Source organism: Montipora capricornis, chromosome 10 (assembly GCF_036669925.1).
Source record: "Montipora capricornis isolate CH-2021 chromosome 10, ASM3666992v2, whole genome shotgun sequence".
Lineage (NCBI taxonomy): Eukaryota > Metazoa > Cnidaria > Anthozoa > Scleractinia > Acroporidae > Montipora > Montipora capricornis.
In genome coordinates, this window is record NC_090892.1 from 44997428 (window position 1) to 45019927 (window position 22500).

The following is a 22500-nucleotide window of genomic DNA, read 5'->3' on the forward strand; positions in this document are numbered from 1 at the left end:
ATAACCACGATCTGTTGAAAAGAACTTAATTACACGGTACATAGTGATGCACTAATTAAGTACTATAGCGGATGCGATTTTTGGATCTGAATTTGCGTCGTTTGTTAAGGCCGTGAGGATTAAGTGTGCATAGTTGTGCAGTCCAGTAGGCTTCTCTGTTGAATAACAATCTATTAATATGAGCTGCGTCCCCTTGGCTGGTAATTTTCTCAATAAGAACAAGACTAATTTCAGAAATCTCGTGTTTGGTACGTATGTACAATTGAAATGGACTGCAAGCTCGCACATTTTTTGTTTGTGAGCATAGACAACTTGTGATTGCAAAAACGTACTTTGAAGTCTGTGGAAGTAGAACCTATGTACTGTAAATTGCATTTGTTACATGAGGCCAAGTAAACAACATTTTGGAAGAGTAAGACAAGTTTTGGTTAATCTTACAAGTTTGACTTGTGGAAAAGCTTTTAAATTTAGAATCTTGGATTAAAAAATTCTTACAAAGATCACATCTAGAAGAGCATTTAAAATACCCTCCCGTTTCCCTCTCTGCCTGATTTACTCCACTATCCCAGTAAAATTTAGATGGTGCCAAAATGTCTTTGAGGTTTTTGGTACGGCGATATGCTGGAAAATCAATTTAGATGGAACAGTCTTTAATAACTCAGGTGACGATCTTAAAAGATGAGCAATATGCTTTTGGATAACCTTCTGAATATCAGGGAGGATAGGATTGTAGTCAAGGACTAACGGGAATACACGCTACTTAAGCTGCAAATGTACGCATGACAATAACAAACTTGACTAATTAAAACATAGCATGCACGCGCCCATGTGAAAAAGACTGAAACTAAAGCGACATAAATAACAAAAACCGACAAAACAATAACTGTAAGGGGAAAAAAACAAACAACGACGAAAACAAGCAAAAGAGTGTTCACATGCAACATCTATATGCTAACCCCAGCTGAAAAATGGTTAGCAACCACCGCCTTCCAGCGACATGACTCTGGCTGTAAAGGAAATCGCCATCGTTGAGGCCATCTGGTCTCAAAGTTTGTAATCTGTATATATGCCCACTCTATGTCTATTTGGTGCAATAAAATGTTAATTTTAATGGAGCCCTCTATTCTGCTTACAAACAACTTCATACTTTTAGTCTAAATTTCAGGGTTTATTTTTTTTCATTAATAGGCTACAAGTTTCTCTGACCACTATGCAAACAATTTTTTTTATACATATCATGTTTGCAAGCAATTTATTTTGTCTTTTTAGGTCTTGCAAACAATTTTTTTCAGTATTTTCCATACCCCCCCCCCCCCCACCCCCTCCAGAAAAAAATAATGGTCCGTCCCTTACATTTGCATTAGGGAGGCCTCTCAGGACTTGAATGCTTAATCCATTCACTCCTCAAGCACCACAGGATACCAACAGCTGATTCATGAGTAAAATTGTGTGGTGTTAGAAAAATCTGTTGAGTCTCACTCCCAGGAGTCAATGTGTTTAAAGCAATGCTTTTAAAAATGCCTTCTCAAAAGGCTCATCTTTGGGAACCATAGACAAGTGGTATTGTAGTAGCTTAGGCATGTCAAAAACATAAAATCTTCAACTGTGATCATTTTGAGCAAACATAACTTTAAATCTTTTTCCCCAAATTGTTTTTCTTTCCCAACAAAATCTCTTCACGTCGAGCAAATACTGTTTTCCATTTTCTCCTGGGAATTCATGTGTTCATGCAACAGAAGATTTGGAAAAACTAGCAGTCATTTGACTCTCAAGACCAAGCTGTTCAGTGCAAGACATTGCAATGACCTACATTTTTGTACAGTAATAAACTGTTTTGCACCATATATAGATTTTTTTGAAAAGAGGATATAAAGTAGATTGTGATATGTCATCAAAAACATAGACCCACACCCTGAACATTAATAATATTACTTGGTTTTGGGACATAGATTATCAGGGGGAAGGGTTGGTGTAGTGGTGCAGTAATCATGACAGCATTTGCTCTTCCACCAGTGAGATCTGAGATCAATTCCCAATGCCATATGCTTGTTAAGGTTGTTGGTTCTCTTCTTTGTTCTCTGAATTTTATGACACGTCGGGTTTCTAGATTTGAGGTTATTTGCTTTAAGTTTATGTGGGGTCTTCCTAACATCCCTGTGACACTTGTTTTTTCCCTTTTTTCACTTTTTGTTTAAATGTCTAGTGTCCAGAGTGTAGTACTTCAAAATTTTTTCCCTCTGACTGTATCCTCGCATTTTAGCAGGCCTTTGATTTTTGGCCATGCGAGTTGGTTGGTTTAAGCACAGTGCCTACTAATTCAAAGGTATTTTTGCCCCAGTTTATGATTATGCAGGAAATGTAGATCTTAACAAGTGTCATTGAAATCCAAAAAGGAAAATTGGGGGTGACCATGCATTTTTCAAAGATAATTTATGAATAACATTTGTAAAAAGCTTTAAAATACAAAGCATTGTATAGCGTTCTTTCTCATATTGAAGCTTTATTATCTCTCAAAAATGCATGGTTATCCCCAATTCTCTTTTTGGATACCAAGAGTACTTTCTAAGATCTACTTTCTCCGGATAGTTTACACCACGCAAAAATATCACTGTATTGGTAAGCATCACTGATAGGAAACCTGATCATCTGGAGATGCGCGATAACAATAGTAGGCACCATCCTTAATTCCATTCTGAACCGTCAGAACATTGTGTTCACTGGAAGTCAATGATAATACCAGTAATAATAATAATAATAATAATAATTAATAGATATGTAATAATTGTAATAATTAATAGATAGTAATAATTGTAATAATTAGTATAATTTTCAGCGTGAATATAAGATTTCAGTGTTATATTCACCATGCTACGCGGTGAATGTAACATTTTGGAGGTGCGGCTGCTAAGCTAAGCAATAGACCTCTTTAAAGTTGTGTGCTTAGTTACCTGGCTTTCAAATAAAGGTGAGGCTGGTGTTGACCCTGTTATGATACAGACCTCCCTCCTTTTCTTATGTTAATGCTGTTGTTGTCATGCTAATTAGTAAGAATTTACATAAGAAAGGCAGTGAGGTTCCTATCAAAACAAGGTCAACTCCAGCCTCACTTTCATTCATAGGCCAGGTAACTAAGCACACAACTGTAAAATGGACTATCGTGTTTCGTGTCTTTGTATTGTGTTTTAGCACATTGTTTTGCACTTTCTTGATATTCACCGCTGAAAATTATACTGCTGCCACCCCCATCAGCGTGTTGACAAGCACAAACAGTCTGTAATCGGAAAACGCTTTGTGGACGAGCACAATTAAAGACCGTTGAACTTGCAAGGGAAGTTAATTAAGTTCGAACAAAACACCGAACCCCAATACCTACAGTGATGCTATTCACACGAAACTCTTTGTGTGAACACTCTCGTACTATCATTTCACTATTCGCATTCTTGCAACTCACACACAAACTCATTTCCATTTTTTCACAGAAAAAGTGGAATTCTGGGGAGAAGGCGTATGAAAAAATTTGTCTCAATGACAGAAATTATTTGTGGCTATATATGTTCCATTGTGTTTAATTCAAGGGGACACTTTTTCAGGGGGCATAGATTTTGTCAACTCATTACCTTACACCAGACCCTACTGGTGGGTAAAATTGTGTCTCTGAGAGAGAGTAAGTCACAATCTTAGGAGGGGAAGGGTTAATCAATATACTCAACTGATTCCTAAAAGAGTAAAGGGTTTAAAGTGTATGTGACAGATTTTTCTTTAATGGTGAAATGATGCTTGAAATGAATCATATACTGAACTGTGGATATTAAATCTAGTGCAGCTATTATCCTCGCTGTTTTGAATGCAATTGTTTGGCAATTGCATGGAGAAGCCTGAAAAATTCAGGACTTAAACAGGGTTTGAACCTGTAACCTCACGATACCGGACTGATGCTCTAATCAACTGAGCTATATGAAGCCACTGACATTGAGAGCTGGTAATTTGCGGGTTCTAATGTACCTGTGATGAATCAACAATGATTATGAAGTGTTATATGAAATGAATCATACAGTATATTGAACTGCTGATATGACATCAAGTGAAGCTATGATCCTCACAGTTATGAACGCAATTTTTTAGCAATTGCGTAGAGAGGCCTAAAAAATTCAGGACTTCAACAGAGTTTTAACCTGTGATCTTGTGTGAAGTCCTGAATTTTTCAGGCTTCTCTATGCAATTGTTAAAAAATTGTGTTCATAACTGCGCAGATCATAGCTTCACTAGATTTTTCTTTATTTACTCAATGGAAACATCATGGTTTTGAGTTAAAAAGAACCAAAAAAGAGGCCATTCTTATTCTTATTCTAAGCCTTTCAGCCTTGTTGGAATTGTCACTGCCGGTAGGGTACAAAACTGCGGTAGTAAGGAGGATGGGAATAGCAGGCCACTGATGTCAATACATGCAGCAACTCATGGAATTTTAGGGATAGAAATTTTAATTTGGTTCTTTTGTCTTGTCCATTATTGCAACCATTTTCGGCAACTTCCCAATCTAAAAAAGGAAAATTTGGGCCCTGGAGGAAGTTTGTTCTGGTATTGACATCTGGTATTGACATGACAGTTCTGTTATCCCAGTCTTGTTAATTACTAGCGCAGTTTTGTACCCACTGGAAGTTGAAAGGCATAGAAAAAAAAAATCGGTATGGAATTTGTTTGGTTGTTTTTATCTCAGAAAACCAGAATGTTTTACTTGAGTATATAAATAAACAAAATCTGTCGTTTTCACTCTAAGACCCAGTAAGCTGGAAAAATTCAAGTGTTGACATCTCACGTTTCTCTTATTTATTTGTGTACAGGACGTTTCTCTGCCACAGGCTCTTTTGATTATGAACTAGTTTCTGGTCGTGAATATCCTATCCAAGTCCAAGCCTCTACTAGTCCTCAGCAGGTGGCTAGTGCAGCTGTTACTGTTCGAGTCAGTGATACCAAGGACCCACCCTTTTTCAGCAAGTCCAGCTATAAATTTGTTATAAGTGAAAATACACCAAGTGGCACAACAATCCAGAAGAGAAATGATGATGGTTCCTCAGGGGGACTTGTTATTAATGATGAGGACACTCCTATAAGACTATTTGAGTGCACTATAGAGAATGTCAGAGGAGGTGTCCAGGACTACTTCAGGGTGGTTAATCCTGATGATATTGTCAAAGAATGCAGAATTGTTGTTGTACGGGATTTTAACCACTTTAAAAATCCAAGGTTCAACTTTGAAGTGCGAGCCACAGATACAAGTTACAGGAATATGTTTGCTTCTGCTCAGGTAGAAATAGAAATACAAGACACAAATGATCATGGACCTCAATTTTCGCAGACATCTTACTGGGCCTCTGTGAGTAGCAATTTCCCTGTGCGCAACTCTGTCCTAAAGGTGACAGCCACAGATGAGGATTCTGGTTCCTTTGGAGAAATCACATATGAACTTCTCGATTCTGAAGACAGAAACAGGTAACTGCATCATTCATTTTCCATTTCAACATAAACTTTCTATGAAAATACATGTACAGTAGATGGTTTAGTATCTGCATGGGACTTGCATGAGTTGTTGACAGTCTCCTGCACTTGATCAATACATTGGAATGAGAAGTCGCTTAAATCATGTGGTGTTTTGTTGAAATGTACCGCTACCTTAGAAGTCTTTTTCTTAGTGACCATAGCAGACTTACGGTTGCAAAATTTAACTCTAAAGTCAGTTGTTGTAGAACCAATGTATTGCAGGCGACATTTCTTGCACGAAGCCAATAATGTTCTTGGAATCTCAAGAAAGTTTTGATCGTATTTTGTAACTTTTACCTGTTTGAAAACTTAGAAAGGAATTTGATTCAACCAAGAAGTTGCGACAGAGATCGCATCTTGTTCTTTTACATTTAAAACAACCCCTAGCCTCAACAATCTCTTCGCGTTCGGTGTTGGGGCTGCATAACGAGATGGCGCTAACAATTTCTTAAGGTTTTTAGATCTTCGAAAGGATGCTATGATGGAATTTGGAGGAAAAAGCTCTTTTAATTTGGGGTTGGATTCCAAAATCGCTAGGTGTTTGCTGATGATGTGACCTACATCAGGTAAATTTGGATTAAATGTGGTCACAAATGGAAATAATTTCTTCTTACATGTAGATCTGGCACGAGTCCTAAGTACAGGTAGATCACTTCAAGGTATGGTTGAGGCCTTATGAAATTGAGGGTAACCTTGATTGACTAAATAACCCTTGTATTGAGTAGTTCTTTCGGCAAGAAAAATTTGTTCCGAGCAGTTTTTTTGTAACCTTGTCGTTACGCCATAAGGAATAGCCTTAAGAACGTTAAGGGTTGTTTTAAATGTAAAAGAACAAGATGCGATCTCTGTCGCAACTTCTTGGTTGAAAAAAGTTACAAAATACGATCAAAACTTTCTTGAGATTCCAAGAACATTCTTTATTTGGCTTTGTGCAAGAAATGTCGCCTGCAATACATTGGTTCTACAACAACTGACTTTAGAGTTAGATTTTGCAACCATAAGTCTGCTATGGTCACTAAGAAAAAGACTTGTGAGGTAGCGGTACATTTCAACAAAACACCACATGATTTAAGCGACTTCTCATTCCAATGTATTGATCAAGTGCAGGAGACTGTCAACAACTCATGCAGCATCGAGAAACTTCTAATCATTAAACAGGCATATTGGAGTGCACAGTTGTTTTCTTTGGCACCTTTTGGCTTGAATAGGCGTTAGGAATTTCACTCAAAAAAAAGAATAAACTGCAGTTAACGTAGAGATCACACGTAAATTGGGCGGTTGTCAAAGGTCCCAGTCTCGGATACTGTTAGCTTTGTTGGCACTAGGTAATCTGAGGGGCCCCCATGGCCATCTGGGAATTTATTACAATTGCTGTTTAAGGGCCCAGTTCGGGGCACCTTTTGTGCCCTGTTGCGGCATTGTTTCAGGGGCTTTGATTCAGCAGCTCCAGATTTTCCCAATCTCTCTTTTTAATTCTTGGTATTTTTCCATTTTCTCTTGTTCTTTTTCCTGCACTCTTGTATCAAAAGGGCACGTGATATCATATCTATCACATAACATGATCTTTCTATCTTATCAAGAACAACTACATCAGGTCTATTATGCTCAAAGTGATGGTCTGTTTGAATTCGGAAGTCCCATAACACCTTTACTTGATCGTTATTATTATTATTATTATTATTATTATTATTATTATTATTATTATTATTATTAACTAGCCACAATAACTATTGTTACAGTTTACTAAATTGTGTGGCATATTATTTTCATTGTTGTTTATGTAGATTCAGTCTGGACTCAAACAGTGGTGTTTTGAGCAGTGCTAATTCTTTGGCAGTCAAACGGTACCAGTTAAATGTACGAGCATCAGATAGAGGTAAAATAAATTATTATTTTTTTGCATTAATTGACTCAAGACATCTACATCTATCAGCCCCCAGAATTTAAAATCTTTACTTGAGAAAAATCTAAGGTGAACATAACTCCTTGCCCAGAAAAATTATGTGGTTTTGTCCTCAAAGCAAAAAATACACTGTAGATCTCAATAAATGGGGCAAACAAGACTTATTGTCAATAACATACATACATGTAAAGTGAAGATATGCTAAGATAGAAGAAAAAGATTAAAGAAATTAATAATATTAAGTACCGTATTTATTCACTTATAAGGCGCACTCGGTTATACACCCTAAACTTTTGAAGACGATTGTGACTAGTAAGTAAAATGAAAATTTCACCTAAATACCCTGTTAGTAAGGCGCACCCAGAATTACGGGAAATTTTGTTGACCACGTCGCTGTACTTACAACAATTTGCTTCCAAATGTTACTAACTACGGTGCTTCCATTTTCAAAACAAAAGCAAAAAAGTCACACATTACAAACAATAGCAAACAACAGCATAAGAGTCACACTTTTTAATTCGCTCAAGTCATCCTTCTCAGTAATTGATTCGTTTTTACGTTTATAAACAATACTCATCTGACAGATCTTCCATTCAGCAGTTGCAAAACTCATCTTTCAAAGATCTTCGAGCATTCGTTCAGAGTACCGTAAACTTTCAGTAATTATGCCAAGCACTCGTCGTCATTCCTATGATCTAAACTTCAAGTTGAAGATCGTAGCAGAAGCGGAAGCCATAGACAACAATCGTGAAATTGCTCGCGAATACGGCATATCAGAATCGATGGTCCGTAAATGGAGAAACCAACAGCATGTTGTGTTCTCCAGCGAGTTAAAGATGACTGCCAAACGTGCCTCGATGGGAGTATTTAATAGCGGCCATGACAGTTTTTTCGAATGTTTACCCCATTTCGTGGGAGCGAGGTTAGGAATTTGTTTCTGACGTCAATCATTTCAAGCACGTGCTTTTGCTAACGAGATCGTTCAAGTCCTGTGGCATTAACAATGCTCTCTATGGAACTGAAGATTCGATGAAGATGACTTGGTTTGGGACGACGACGAAGAACAAGAAGCAGAAGATGAAGAAGAGCCGATTGACAACGAGTTCGAGACAGACAGCTCAGCCGAGGATGACGAGTAGCTGAGCTCAGTCGAGCTTTCACACAAACGGTTCTTTTCAGAGCCACCCGGTTCTTTTTAGAACCAAGATAAAGTCGATGATCAACGTTGTTTGTCTTTTGTTTATTCATTTACCGATATTTATTTACATATTTATTTCAGTTTAGCATTAATTATTAGGGAAATTTGGAAAAGTTATATTTCGTTGCGCGAAAATACTCGGTTATAAGACGCACCCCGAGTTTTAAGCAGATTTTTATCGAACAAGCATATTTTCTCGTGAAAAATGGTGCGCCTTAATTATAAGTGAACAAATACGTATAGGTGTTCTGGTGTAGCATAACATGCATAAAAAACGTAGAAGTGTTAGGGTTTATTGAATCAAATACTTTCTCATATGCTAGTCATTGTTTAGGCAGTGATATGGACTTCCAAATGTAAAATCAACACAACAATCAACTTACAAGTGTAGACATTAAATACAAAAACAACAAACGTATATGCATGCCTTAATTTATCACTTTAGCATATGATGTTACAACGACTGTTAAACATTTTAATGTTTAGCAACAAAAGAATTAATGCAATTGGTATTCTTTCTTCTTGCTTACAGCTCAAAATCAAAATGAGATTAAGAGGGCAACTGTTGTTGTCTACGTGACTGTCTACTCTCCTGGAACTCAAATTGTTGTGTTTGATCCTTCAAATTATGTGACAAGTTTGTCGGAAGATTCAGGTGTAAACACACTAGTGTTGACAGTGTCTACACGAGGCCCAAGTGGGAGACAATACAGAATTGTTGGTGGAAATACAAACGATGCTTTCCGGATAGGTTTATTTAATGGACAACTGTTAGTTCAAAAAACCCTTGATCGTGAAACACAAGCCACTTACAATCTAGTCATTCGTGCTGAGGCATCAAATTTAGCAGCGGAAGCAGCAGTCACCATCACATTAACAGATGTGAATGATAACAATCCACGAATCACATTCATGGAGACAGAACCAAAGAATGTTGCAATTGAAGACTTCTCACCTGCTGGATCACCTGTCATACAGGTAAATATGGTAGTAGTAAAGAATCTGATCGAACCAGTCCATGCGTGGGTCAACATGTTGGTTGACACATCACTTACACACAACCATGAAAAAAGTTATAATTACATTAATACCTTTGGTGAAATGTGCAATGTACACTAAAACACTCTTTTGATAATTTGGGAGTGGGTCAAGATGACTATGGTGTATGAGGAGACTGAGTTGAGAAAACGCAAAATAAGATGGCCTTGAATGAGAAAGTTGCTTATTACTGACAATTGAAGCACAACAAATACCCACATATTTAAGAAGATAGAAAATTGTAATCTTTGCTGCATCTTATCCTGTGCCTTTTTTCGAATTTGCCTTGTTATTCAGTGGTTGGGCATGCTTGTTTTCCTTTAGGTGATTGCGACTGATCGTGATACTGGTGCCGCAGCAGCAATAAAATACAGCATAGTAGTTAAAACCTCAAGTACACCCTTCCAAATTAATGAAAACACTGGACTCATAACAGCTTCACGGGAAATTAAGTAAGTATCCAATAGAGTGTTAGGTGGCACATAATCGAATATTAACATTATCATCATTGAGAATTCTCTTAGCATTCTTGTCATAATTACCTTAGCTGCATTCTATAAGCCTTAATAGAAGTGATAATACTGGATGAACAAGTCTGTCTATTCTTCTGTAGGTTTATATACACAGGTGAAGTTTAGCATAGTTTTAAAATGTACAGTAGTTAATGCTATTTAACAATGAGGAGCAAAATGTTGGCAACATCTTGGGTTACCATAGTTATCTTATGTTTTGGCTGGCATTGCATTTGTGTTGGATTGATGTATTAGTCCCAATGATCATCCTTATCTGCAGTTCATGCATTCAGTGGTGTTACCACTATGGGGAAGGTTGTTGTTGTTGGTGTTGTTGTTATTATTATTATTATTATTATTATTATTATTATTATTATTATTATTTTCATTTTTCTCCTCTTCCACTGAATTATTTTTCATTTGTTGTTGCTGTTTATCTTCCTGCCTCTCTTGTTGGGTGCAAGGGCTCGGTTGTGGATACTGCTGGCCATGTAGGTGGTCCCATCTGGGAGGGGTTGGGGTACTTGCCAACGTCCTTGCTGTACTAGGGCACCTAACGTCCACTTGCGACATTGTTAAAGTGGTACTATGATAAAAAAGAAATCACTTCCTTTTTAGCTCATGGTTGACAAAGTCAGGAATGACGTTTAGGAGGTGGACTTGGATGGCAATCACTTACTCCATTCCAATTAATCTTTTTTTTTAGACTGTGATTAAAAATATTTCCCATGCTTAGTTTCACTTTGTCCCAGAGTCGCTATGGGCCTATCTACAGAGTTGTTTTTGCTGTGTAGGTCGTCCTCAAATTTTAATGAATGAAGGTTACACAAGGATACTTTTTTGTTCTGTCCTCAACAAAATTTCCGTTTTTGGAGTTGGAACATGGAAAGCTAATAGTATGTGTATAAGAGAGATAGCTTCTGAAATTTTGACGTATTAATCTTCAGTTAATTAAGCGACAAAAAGTTTCGTAGTGCGAGGCTGCCAGTGACCTTGTATGGATACAGACCTCACTGCTTTTATCTGTGAATAGCGTTGTTGTAATTCTAATTAGTCTACATTAATTAACATTAGAGAAGCACAAAGATTTGTATCAAAACAGCATCTCTCGGCAGCCTCACTTCCATTCTCAGGCCAGGTAACTTGTAAAAGGGTCTATTTTGTCAACTTTACCCAACTCGTTCAGCTATTAGAAGGGAATCACAACCAGCTATTGTAAAATACATGTACATGCTTTATGGTGCCGAAATTTGAATTACTCAGTTTGAGGTTAGGAGCACAACCAACAATAAAACTACAAAAGCAAGTTCCTTGCACCTGCATGTAGTTTTAGTAACTTAGACTGTCTCATCATTAATCCTTTTTGATATTCTGAATCATTCTTTTCTTCAGCTCCATTTAGTTCATTGATACAGTACTACCTAGAACTTTCTAAGGGAGTAACTAAAATTCTCCAACTCTTTTTAAAAGTTTCTTTGCTTGTGTCACAACTATTAATAATATATAATTAATTATTAATTATTGATAAATAATAATTATTATTAATTTTAATGATTATTAAGAGTTGAGCCAACTCTTCAAAACACATGGTCAGTGAAGACTTGTTTGGCAAGAGATAAAGAAATTGTCCAATGTTTGGACATAGAGTGCCAACACAGTTGATTGCAGAATATCTTTTTTTTTTCGTTTCATTGTATCAGAAAATCAGAGAGATCAACTTGGGACATTTCTGTGCAAGCAAGAGATGGTGGCTCCCCGCAGAAACAAAGTGCAGTCTACCGCCTCAAAATCCATGTAACAGAAGGACTGCAGGCTCCTCAGCTGCAACCAAGCTTTGTTGTCAGTGTTAACGAAGACGCACAAGTTGGTAATGTGGTTCAGGACATTTCACCTGTGCTAGAGAATTCTAACTACAAGTACAGCATTCTGAGCGGAAACAGAGACGATGCATTTTGCATCAACCACGATGGTGTGATAAGTGTGGCCAAACCGTTGGACAGAGAGAGGGTGAACTCCTATTACTTGATGGTGTCTGCCTCTGTGGGGAATAAGGTCAGCAACTCAACTGTCTCTGTGACTGTTGAAGACCAAAATGATGATGCTCCTCAGTTTACAAAGACTGTTTACACTTTTGATGTCAGTGAAGATAAACGTAAGTACAAAGTCATGAAATAATCATTTCCCCTAATTCCAATCTTATACCTTTTCAGTTTATGTTAATTAATTAACTGGAACTAAACATGCCGAAAACTAAATGTCAGTATTTGCAAGCCCACTGGACTGTAGACTGCGAGCAGTCTCTCTTTTGCTCGAAATCATTGAAACGAACCAACACTTTCAAAATGGCTGAAACTGCGGGTTATGCAATCCGCAGTTTCAGCAATTAAGAGTTCAACGTACACATTTGTTTCAACGATTCTAGAGCAAAAGAGAGACAGCGCGCAGTCTAACTGGACTTTGGGACAGACACTCTAAAATCTTAGGTAAACGACTTATCTCTTTAGTAGTTTAAGTTTGTAGCTCAGTAAGTGGGTTCAGTTTCTTCCTGGGACTCTGATGCCCTTTTTCGGATGTCTCTGCCTGTTTGTTCGTAATTGTTGATAATTATGGGGCTGCAGACTATCAGTGAGGTTTGAGCTTGTTTTTATTATTGTTAGTAAATAAGCCTGGGTTTACTTATAACAGATGTTTTTTTGCATGGATTGCATTTAAGCTGTTGGAAGAGAGGTGGGGAAAGTGTCAGCCACAGACAGAGATGACGGGAACAATGGCAAAGTAATATACAGTCTGCTATACACTGTGGATGTTAATTCCAAGTTTTTAGTCAATCGAGACACTGGCTCTATCACCACGAATGCACAACTGGATTTTGAACGGATCCGGCACCATATTTTGTACATCAAGGCTGAAGACCAGGGACGACCAGTTCGCACCTGTAAGTTCACTGACTACTTCGGTCTGTTTTATTTTAATTTAGTATGGGAAATCTCACGATCTAGAGGACAATTTAGAATTAATACATTATAGGCATGAGTAATGTTTATAAATTTCTCAAAATTCGTACATGTTCCTAATAAAGTATTTATTTTATGAATGAAACATCATACCTACCGGTATTATTTCAGAATTGTCTTCTAGATCTCCAGATTTCCCTTACTATTTGTATTAACATCAATTTTCTGATCGAATCACCTCTTTCAAACATAATAGGGCCGTTTATACGAGAGAAAATAAGCCGCGGCTAACTCTGGCCGCGGCTTACGTAAGCCGCGAAAGGAACTATTTATACGAGTATAAACTCCAAGGCCAGGATAAGACGCGGCTTGAGAAAGCCGTGAACGTAGATTTCGTACCATTTACGTGGCTTACGTAAGCCGCGGCCAGAGTTAGCCGCGGCTTATTTTCTCTCGTATAAACGGCCCTAATGGCTTTTTAATCAAGTAGCATGCTTCGTGTTTTCGGAATTAAGAAAACGTTTGGTGTCTGTTAGGTGTTCTTGATGGATTTGAAACCTGCCGGATTATTAGACGCGGAGGTGATTGCCAAGTCAGCTGGACCACTGACGAGGCTAAAGTTATTATAACTTGTGGAAAAAATCGTCCATTAGTATAACCTTTTCTTCGTGATGTGAAAGCTGTGTTTGTGTTTTCAGTGAGTTCGATATTTCGTCGTAAGTGACTTGCCAAGTCCAGTATTAAGCCACGTTATACGTGGACGTATAACGTAACGTACGTAACGTACGTTATAACGTGGACGTACCGCAAAGTATTTACGTATTTATGTTTGTAGAGGTCATAGGGTCGTAGTCTTCTAGTAGTATCCTGTTCAGTTGCACTGTATAAAGAACAACTGAACTTGATGAGAATCTGGCCCATTGGGATTTAAATTTAATTTGTTACTTCCTATTGGAAGTTTTTAATTTATTGTCACTAATTTGACGAATGAATTTGTCTTCTTCTTCTTCTAAAGCAATTGCTAAAGTGATCTTGAACGTGAAAGACGTCAATGATGAGTTCCCGAAGTTCTCTGCTGACTCATACGTGATGAAGGTATCTCTCGATGAACCGATTGGAACTCAAGTGTTATTAGTCTCAGCAACCGACTTGGATAGTGGCGACAACAGCATAGTTGTATATAACATCACAGATGGAAACAACGAAGGGGCCTTCGAGATTGATCCAGATACTGGGGCTATCAAGGTTAAGAGATCTCTAACAACAGTCTCTGCTTCTAAATTTACTCTTCAAGTGGAGGCAAAAGACAAAGGGACCCCACCAAAAAGTAAAAGCACCACGGTCCAGTTGAATGTTTTCTTGCCAGATGGACCTCCCAGATTTGTGGTCAAGCCAGTCATTCAAGAGGTCTCGGAAGGGATCAGAGCAAATGGTCGTGTCATGGTGGTGAAAGCAGCTACATCTGAGGTCCTCACGTACGAGATTCTCTCGGGGAACGAAGATGGGTTGTTCCGAATTGTGCCCTCCACGGGCGAAATCAAAATGACAAGAGTGTTGGATTACGAAGAAGCTCGTGAACATCGGTTTGTTGTACGTGTGATGGATACAAGAGACCGTAGTGACCAAGTGACGGTTATTCTAAAGGTGAAGAACATTAACGACAATGAACCCGAATTCCCTGGCGAAGTAAATGGATTTGTGGAAAGGAAGGTTGAAGAAGACTTCCAGGCTGGAGATCCAGCTGCCCGATTATCAGCATATGACAAGGATGCTGGAGACTCGATATCCTACGAACTTTCTGCCGATGCCTTGCCCTTGTTTTCTATTGACAGCGATGGCTTTTTGATAGCAAAGAAACCTCGCTCAGAAATTCAGTCCCCAGTCAAGTTTGAGCTGACTGCAAAAGACAATGGAATTCCCCAACGGCAAACCAAAGTACAAGTGCAGTTAGTTTTTGTCAGCTACCGAGGGGATCAGCAACCGGTTAGAGTTTACGTAAGAGAGGACAAGGATGTTGACAGCGTAGTGGCCCGCGTGCCAAGGTATTTTCCAGGTGGTACACTGTCTATAATTTTCCCACAAAGGGCTAATTTCACCGTGGATAACTCAGGGAAGGTTCGCATGACAGCGCCATTTGATTTCGAACGCTCTGAGTTCTACCGGTTGACTATCCGTGAGCAGGAACCCGCCCCGGGCATGCGCACTAGTGACATCGATGTGGAAATAAATGTTGTCGATGTTAACGATAACAAACCCAAGTTTACAATGATAGATTTCGTTGGTCGTGTTAACTCCAACTCGCGACCAGGCACGAGCGCATATCAATTGAAAGCAGAAGATAATGATGGAGGACTGAGTGGCCGAGTTGGTTATCAAATGGTCTCAACGGGTGTACCGTTTGGCATTAACCCAGTGACCGAAGTTGTGGAGACCGATGCTACGCTGCAAGATAGAGGAGGATACAATGTCACATTGTATCCATTTGACTTTGGCGTCCCGCGCCAGTTCGGCGCAGCAGTGTCACTTGACATCAAAACTGTGAACTTTAAGCCCCAGTTTCTTGAAAGTGCGTACAAGTTTCAAGTATTTGAGAATGCTCCGCCTGGGGTTATAGTAGGTATAGTCAATGCAAGCAGTCTCTCTGGAGCAAGACTGGGCTATTCTATTTCTTTTGGAAACACAGAGAAGTTTGAAGTCAGTAACAGTGGTGAAATCCAAGTAAACTCTAAACTGGATCACGAGGAGAAAGCCATATACGACTTGAAAGTGAGAGCAACTGAGCTTATTCCAAAGGGATACTCAAACGAGGTGGAAGTACAGATCACAGTTACCAATGCCAATGAATATTACCCAAAGTTTGAACCTAATGAATATAAAGAATTAGTTTATGAAGATGTTTCTTCAGGAAAGGTGCTGCTTCGTGTGACGGCGAGAGACCTTGATTGTGGTGGAACTGGCATTTGTGAGTTAGGTTTGTTGAGGTACTCACTGGAAGGGACCTCTCTGTTTGAAGTCGATTCACGCACTGGCGACATAAGAGTAGGTTCCACTCCCCTTGATTACGAAAAGCAGAGACGTCATGTTTTTACCGTCGTGGTGGAAGATTTTGGAGAGAAAATTTACAAATCTAGAGGTTTTGTCAATATAACATTGTTGAATAGAGATGATGAAGTGCCGCAGTTCATTCAGAGTGATTATACTATCGGTATTGCCGAAGACGCCAAAACGGGGAAACCGTTGGCAGCTATTCTTGCGAGAGATGCAGATGGCAATCCAATCGAATATTCTATAACAAGCGGTGATACAGGCAACATTTTCAAGATCAACAAGACAACTGGAGTCCTTTCTCTGCAATCGAGCGTAAAAGGACAGCGGACGCAGTACACACTTCAAATAAAAGCCTCGGATACTGTGGATGCTGGTCGCTTTGATGAGGTGCGTGTAGTGGTCAACATCGAAGATAGTAACGACAACAGGCCACTCTTCGATAGATGTCCAAATGAAGTCCCTGTGGAGGAGAACAAACCGAGAGGAGAAATAGTTACCCAGGTTAGGGCTGTGGATACGCAAGACCGGGGGAGAAACAAAGAAGTTGAGTATTTTCTCGTTACGGGTGGAGAAAGACTGTTTGAGATTGACAATACTACTGGTGTTATAAAGACTCTAACCAGCTTGGACCGCGAAACAAAAGATCGTCATACTCTGATTGTTATGGCCGAGGACGGAGGGCATGGAAGAAATGTGGCGGAGAGACTTCTCTCCTACTGCATCATTGACGTTAAAGTTGTAGACAAGAACGACAATTTCCCTATCTTCTTGACCAGGACATACTTTGCAAGTGTTTGGCAAGGAGCTGTTTTAGGAGAAACTGTTTTGACTGTGAGAGCAGCTGACGCCGACACGAGGGTGAATTCTAGGGTAGACAATAGTCAAGTAATATACCAGTTGGCTAATCCTGACGACAAGTTTCAAATTGTAAATACCACTGGTATGATTAAAACCAAAGTCAGTTTGCAGAACTATCAGGGAAAAGTTCAGTTGCAGATTATAGCAATTAACAAACAACCTATGGATATCAGTGAAGAGAGACCTCGTGAGTCAACGACCACTGTTGAGATCAACGTGGAAAAAGAAAAGCCACCTTTGTTTCCCAAGCCTGCGATATATACGGCTAACATTAACGAAGATGTCAAGCTTCGCCAGCAAGTTACGGTAATCAAAGCTACTAGCCAAGTCAACAACAAGAACCAAATAGTGTACAGTTTAGTGAAATCGAACCCAGAGGGAGAGCAGAAATTCCAAATTGACCCGTCAACCGGTAATATCACAACAGCGAGTACACTTGATTATGAGCAAGTGAAGGAATACAGGCTTCAGTTTCGAGCCAAGGAGATTGCAACTAACCTTTACTCAACGTGCCTTGTTATAATCCGATTGACAGATGTTAACGATGATACACCAACGTTCAAGCTGGAAGAATACACTGCCAGAGTCCCGGAGAATGCACCGTCGGGTTTTAATTTAATCACTATTGAAGCAGATGACAGAGATACAGGTAACTTGAGTAAAGCTGTATAGGTGAATCTAGTAAAGGGGAGGGGATGGGGTGGGGGGGGGGGGGGTTAGGGCAGGCTGAGCGAGTTTAACCCATAGGATAATTTTAAGGAGGGTGCCTACTAATTCAAAGGTATGTTTGCCCCGATTTATGATTATGCAGAAAAGGTAGATCTTAACAAGTGTTACTGAAATCCAACAAGAAAATTGGCGGTAACCACGCAATTTTCAATTTGCAAAAATCTCTAAAATACAAAGCAATGTATGGCGTTCATTCTCAAATTGAAGCTGAATTATCTCTAAAGAGTGCATGGTTACCCCCAATTTTCTTTTTGGATACCAAGAGTACTTACAAAGATCTACTTTCTCTGCATAGTTTTAGACCGCGCAAAAATATCCCTGGATTAGTTAGCATCGGCGATAGGAAATGGAATTTCTGGAGTTGCGCAGAACGTATGCGCAATAACAATAGTAGGCACCGTCCTTAAGAAATGACCACAGCTACGGTAACGACAACACCAGAAAGCGATAATTGCTGCGGAGCGAGCGAGCAGCAACATCATCTGGATTTAAGGAAAAGTGTGTAACCTGCGACGGTCTCTCGAATTCATCACTTTACGAAAATGCATCACGTTTAACCAGAATACGGTGCGCCACGAATAACTTAAAAATAAATATGCAATTCTGACATCTGACTCAGTTGAGCTTCGTATTTCATCGTTTGGCGTAGTAACGCCTCCTTCGGGTCGAATTCTAGAATCGTACTAAGAACTATGATGAAAAGTTGTAAAATGATTAGTAAAACTGCAATGAAACCGTAACAAGCTTTATTTTCAAATTTGCTGTGGTTCATGCAACAAAACTGATTTAAGTTAAGCTTACCATGTGCTTCGGAAGCACTGATTATAGTTCTACCGACATTTGTTAATAAGTACCGGGACCGATTTTAAGTTACAATTTTGTTTTTTTCTGCGTGCAATTTAGACATCTCGGGGATCTTTCGATTCCCGCGATCTGGTGCAAGGGGAGTTTGTAGCGTCTTGCTTTCACATTTTACACCATGGACGAATTTCAGCACATTGACGATACTCCGGTTTCCCCCTCTCCTAAAAAACCAATATGATTTGATATGTATTAATTTGATTTGATTTCATTTGTACACGACCCCACAAGCTATTCAGCTTTAAACAGCGTGAAAATGAAGTTCTATTATTATTATTATTATTATTATTATCATTATCATTATCATTATCATTATTATTATTATTATTATTATTATTATTTTTATTAGATACACTAGTATGATTGGCACGCATTTTTGTACATAATAATAATAATAATAATAATAATAATAATTGTCGCTGCTAATCGCCGTCGCAAAGTACCGCAACGACGCAGCTCAACGAGGTCGGACCGAAGGAGCTGTGCTGCCGGCTAGGCGCTCGGTCCCTGAACACGAGCCATGTATGACCTCGGAGCACAGCACCACAGCCTAATGGAATAGGCCGGGAGTCGATTTTGACATTTCTTCGCTGTACTTAGGAAAATAACTTAAAATACAGCGACGTTCATATGACCTTGAAAAACAAACGTTAAAACAGAACGAAAAAAGCAGAAATGCAAAACATTTGTTTGGCCTATCAAACAAAAACAAACGAGTGCGAATTTTGATTGGCTAGGCGAACGCGAATGCAAACAACCTCATCTCTCCATGGAACTTTCTGGAAAGCGATCGGCATTTCACTTTGACGTCAATTGAAATGCAGTAATGTGATTTGGCAATCGAACTGTTTACTGCCCATATTAGCAGTTTCCTCTGCGGGAATAAGGAGAAGCTTTGTTTTAATCTTGGCAAACATTGGTCCGTGAAACAGATTGCGAACACTTTTTTTACAATGACTGCAAAATTCTCGCCCGCTCATTGGCTAATTTTTATTGTCAATAGACACACCAACACATTACCGACACATAAATTTATAATTTATGCGATAATGACGCGATATTGCTCACGTCAGATTGAAGTTTCTCGCATTTTTGTCTCGCATTCTTTTCGTGTTTTGACTTAATTTTGACCCCTCTGCCTTTTTGTTATTGTAAAAAACAAATTGATGTCAGTTTTTCCTGTGTCTGTCCTGTTATTTGACAATGTTATGACGAAATTCATTGTCAATAACAGGACAGACAGGACAGGCATGAAAAACTGACATTAATTTGTTTTTACAATAACAAAAAGGCAGAGGGGTCAAAATTAAGTCAAAACACGAGAAGAACGCGGGACAAAAATGCGAGAAACTTCAATCTGACGCAAGCAATACACGTCATCCTCGCATAAATTATAAATTTTTGTGTCTGTCCGCTTATTGACAATAGAAATTAACCAATGAGCGCGCGAGAATTTTGCAGTCATTGCAAATTGTTAATTCAATGCCATACGAAAGTCGCTCTAACCGAATTTAATGTTTTAACAACAGCGTGAGCATACAACAGTGAATCGTTCATTTTCTATCTTCGCTTCAAAACCGCTCTTACCAACCCAAGTATAGGATACGTCGCCCATCAACGTGAACAAGATAGTGGAATAATCGCAAAGTGTTTGTAAAAGCGTAAGGATGTGTTTGGAAGTAACATTTTGTTCCCGTAGCCGTCGTCAGTACTAGGGAGCTTAAGGTGATTCCCTGGTTTTGCATTGCGCATTCCTACTGCGCACGATTTTTGCGTCATCAGCACGCGCACATGAGCGCGCGCGCGTACAAAACATAAGGGATTTCCCTCAAACTAAGCTCGATAGCGAGATAAAAGCTCCTTTTCTCTTAAACGAGCACGGTGACCCCCACTTTTTATTTTATAAATTCAATGAGAACAATATCCGCAATAACTGAGAAAAAATTTGGCAGAAATCTATAGCTACTTTTTTGGCAAATGAAATAAATGCTACAGATAGAGACGAAACGGGCCCAGCAGAGCAAGGCCAAATTATGTTTCTTTTAAAGGATAAAAATATCAATTAATAATGCAGGGTATTTCAAGCCATTTTTTCTGGGACGTAGATGAATAAGCAATCAAAGAAAGTCGAACTCTGTGTGATATAGCACGCCGCATTGAAAAATAATCGATCTTGTTTGTTGTGCACTGAGATAACCAAAAGTCACCTAAATAACCATATTTGTCAGCATCGTGGCATGAAAACAAGCACGGTGACCCCCTCTTTTTATTACCTTTTTAACATCTCCTTGTACTATAATGTCATCATACCAAGTTTCATCGGAAATCTATGACGGGTTCTTTTACCCGGGAATCACCTTAAGCACGCACGTTTTTGAGACGCGGAAGGCAACGGGAAGTGAGCTGTTTTTCCTTTTAACTTGTCTTCACACAACCACATTTACACTGCTAAATAACTTTTCTCCAGTAGAGATGATTAGTATAAAACTCTGGGAGACACCACTGTCCTGGCACACGAAATGTTCTCTTCCGGTTGCCGTCCGCGTCTCAAAAACTCGCGTGCTTAAACACAATAGGGAGCTTAAGCGCTCGCGTTTTTAAGACGCGGACGCCAACCGGAAGAGAACGTTTTAAGTCCCAGGACAATGCTGTCTCCCAGATTTTTATACTAATCATCTCTAATGGAGAAAAGATACTTAGCAATATAAATGTGGTTGAATGAAGACAAGTTAAAAGGGAAAACGGCTCACTTCCGGTTGACGTCCGCGTCTCAAAAACGCGCTTGCTTAAGCTCCCTATTAGCTGCTAGGGATCTTAAGATCTACGACGGCGACGTCGACGAAAAAGTCGCCTCAACATATAACTTTGCTCTGGTATAAGTCTTTCGTGATTGTTCTATCTCGTTCACGTCCTACAATGTGGGCGAAGTATTCAGAGGGTGAAAATAGAGAATGAAAGATTCTCTGTCTCGTGCTCATGTTGTCGCCAAAACCTTGAATTTGGTGATTTCACGTCGTCGATATGCAGAGAACCGCAAAAACATGTGCTAGAATCCGTGCTGCACGTGCAGCACGATTATTTATTCTGGTTAACCAATGATATCATTATATTTTTGACGTTGTTGTTGTTGTTGTTGTTGCCGTCGCGGTCGTCATTAGGGAGCTTACGAAACGACGACGCTGCAAAACAATAGGTTTAGTGAGCAAAAACAATGGCTCTGCCCGCTCTGCACTTGCGTTTTACATTTGGTACATTTCTTTTCCGTCGTCTCCTAAATGACGACGTGAAATGACCAAATTCAAGGTTCTGTGGAGGACTTTAGCACATGACGATGAATTTTCAGTTCTCTCTATACGCTTCCAACCCACTCATACCAGTTTAATTCCTCAACAGTTACTACACATTTTTAATGAAACGACATGAAATAGTTTCGTAGTGATATGAATAACGCGAACTCGTATTTTTAAATGAAGTCCTCGTAGCCGTCGTCGTCTTCGTTTCGTAAGCTCCCTATTAGAGAGCTACTACGAGTACGAGATTTTCTCATGGAGCAACAGTGAGCGCGCGCAAACCAGCGTCATTTTGGCGGGAAAAACATGATACCGTCGTCATTTTAGTACGCGGTTTTGCAAAAATGACGTCGTGTCAAAACAAGTGACAAACACGGTAGCAGTTTTGGCATTTTTCGATTAGGAGAAGGCTCAGTTACCAGCAAAAAGAATAACTGAGCAACCTATGCTGCTAACAAAGAGTAAGATTAAGTGTCCGGGTCATGCATTTTCTGGGTATTTTGCGGAAAACGGGCAGTCAAACTCGTACTCGTTGTCGTCCTCGTTCTAGAATGTAAAGGTCCCTAATATTACT

General features: G+C 39.2%; 1 protein-coding gene across 1 annotated transcript in view; it reads left to right on the top strand.

Annotated features, from left to right (window-relative positions):
- The window catches only part of LOC138022123 (protocadherin-like protein), a 55072-nt gene that overhangs the window by 7275 nt on the left and 25297 nt on the right, over positions 1 to 22500 (top strand). Inside the window, exons 2-8 of the mRNA XM_068869149.1 lie at positions 4839 to 5487; positions 7320 to 7411; positions 9169 to 9614; positions 9999 to 10126; positions 11887 to 12338; positions 12900 to 13121; positions 14156 to 17695. Coding sequence (XP_068725250.1) covers positions 4839 to 5487; positions 7320 to 7411; positions 9169 to 9614; positions 9999 to 10126; positions 11887 to 12338; positions 12900 to 13121; positions 14156 to 17695 — 5529 coding nt within the window. The remainder of the gene's footprint in view (positions 1 to 4838; positions 5488 to 7319; positions 7412 to 9168; positions 9615 to 9998; positions 10127 to 11886; positions 12339 to 12899; positions 13122 to 14155; positions 17696 to 22500) is intronic.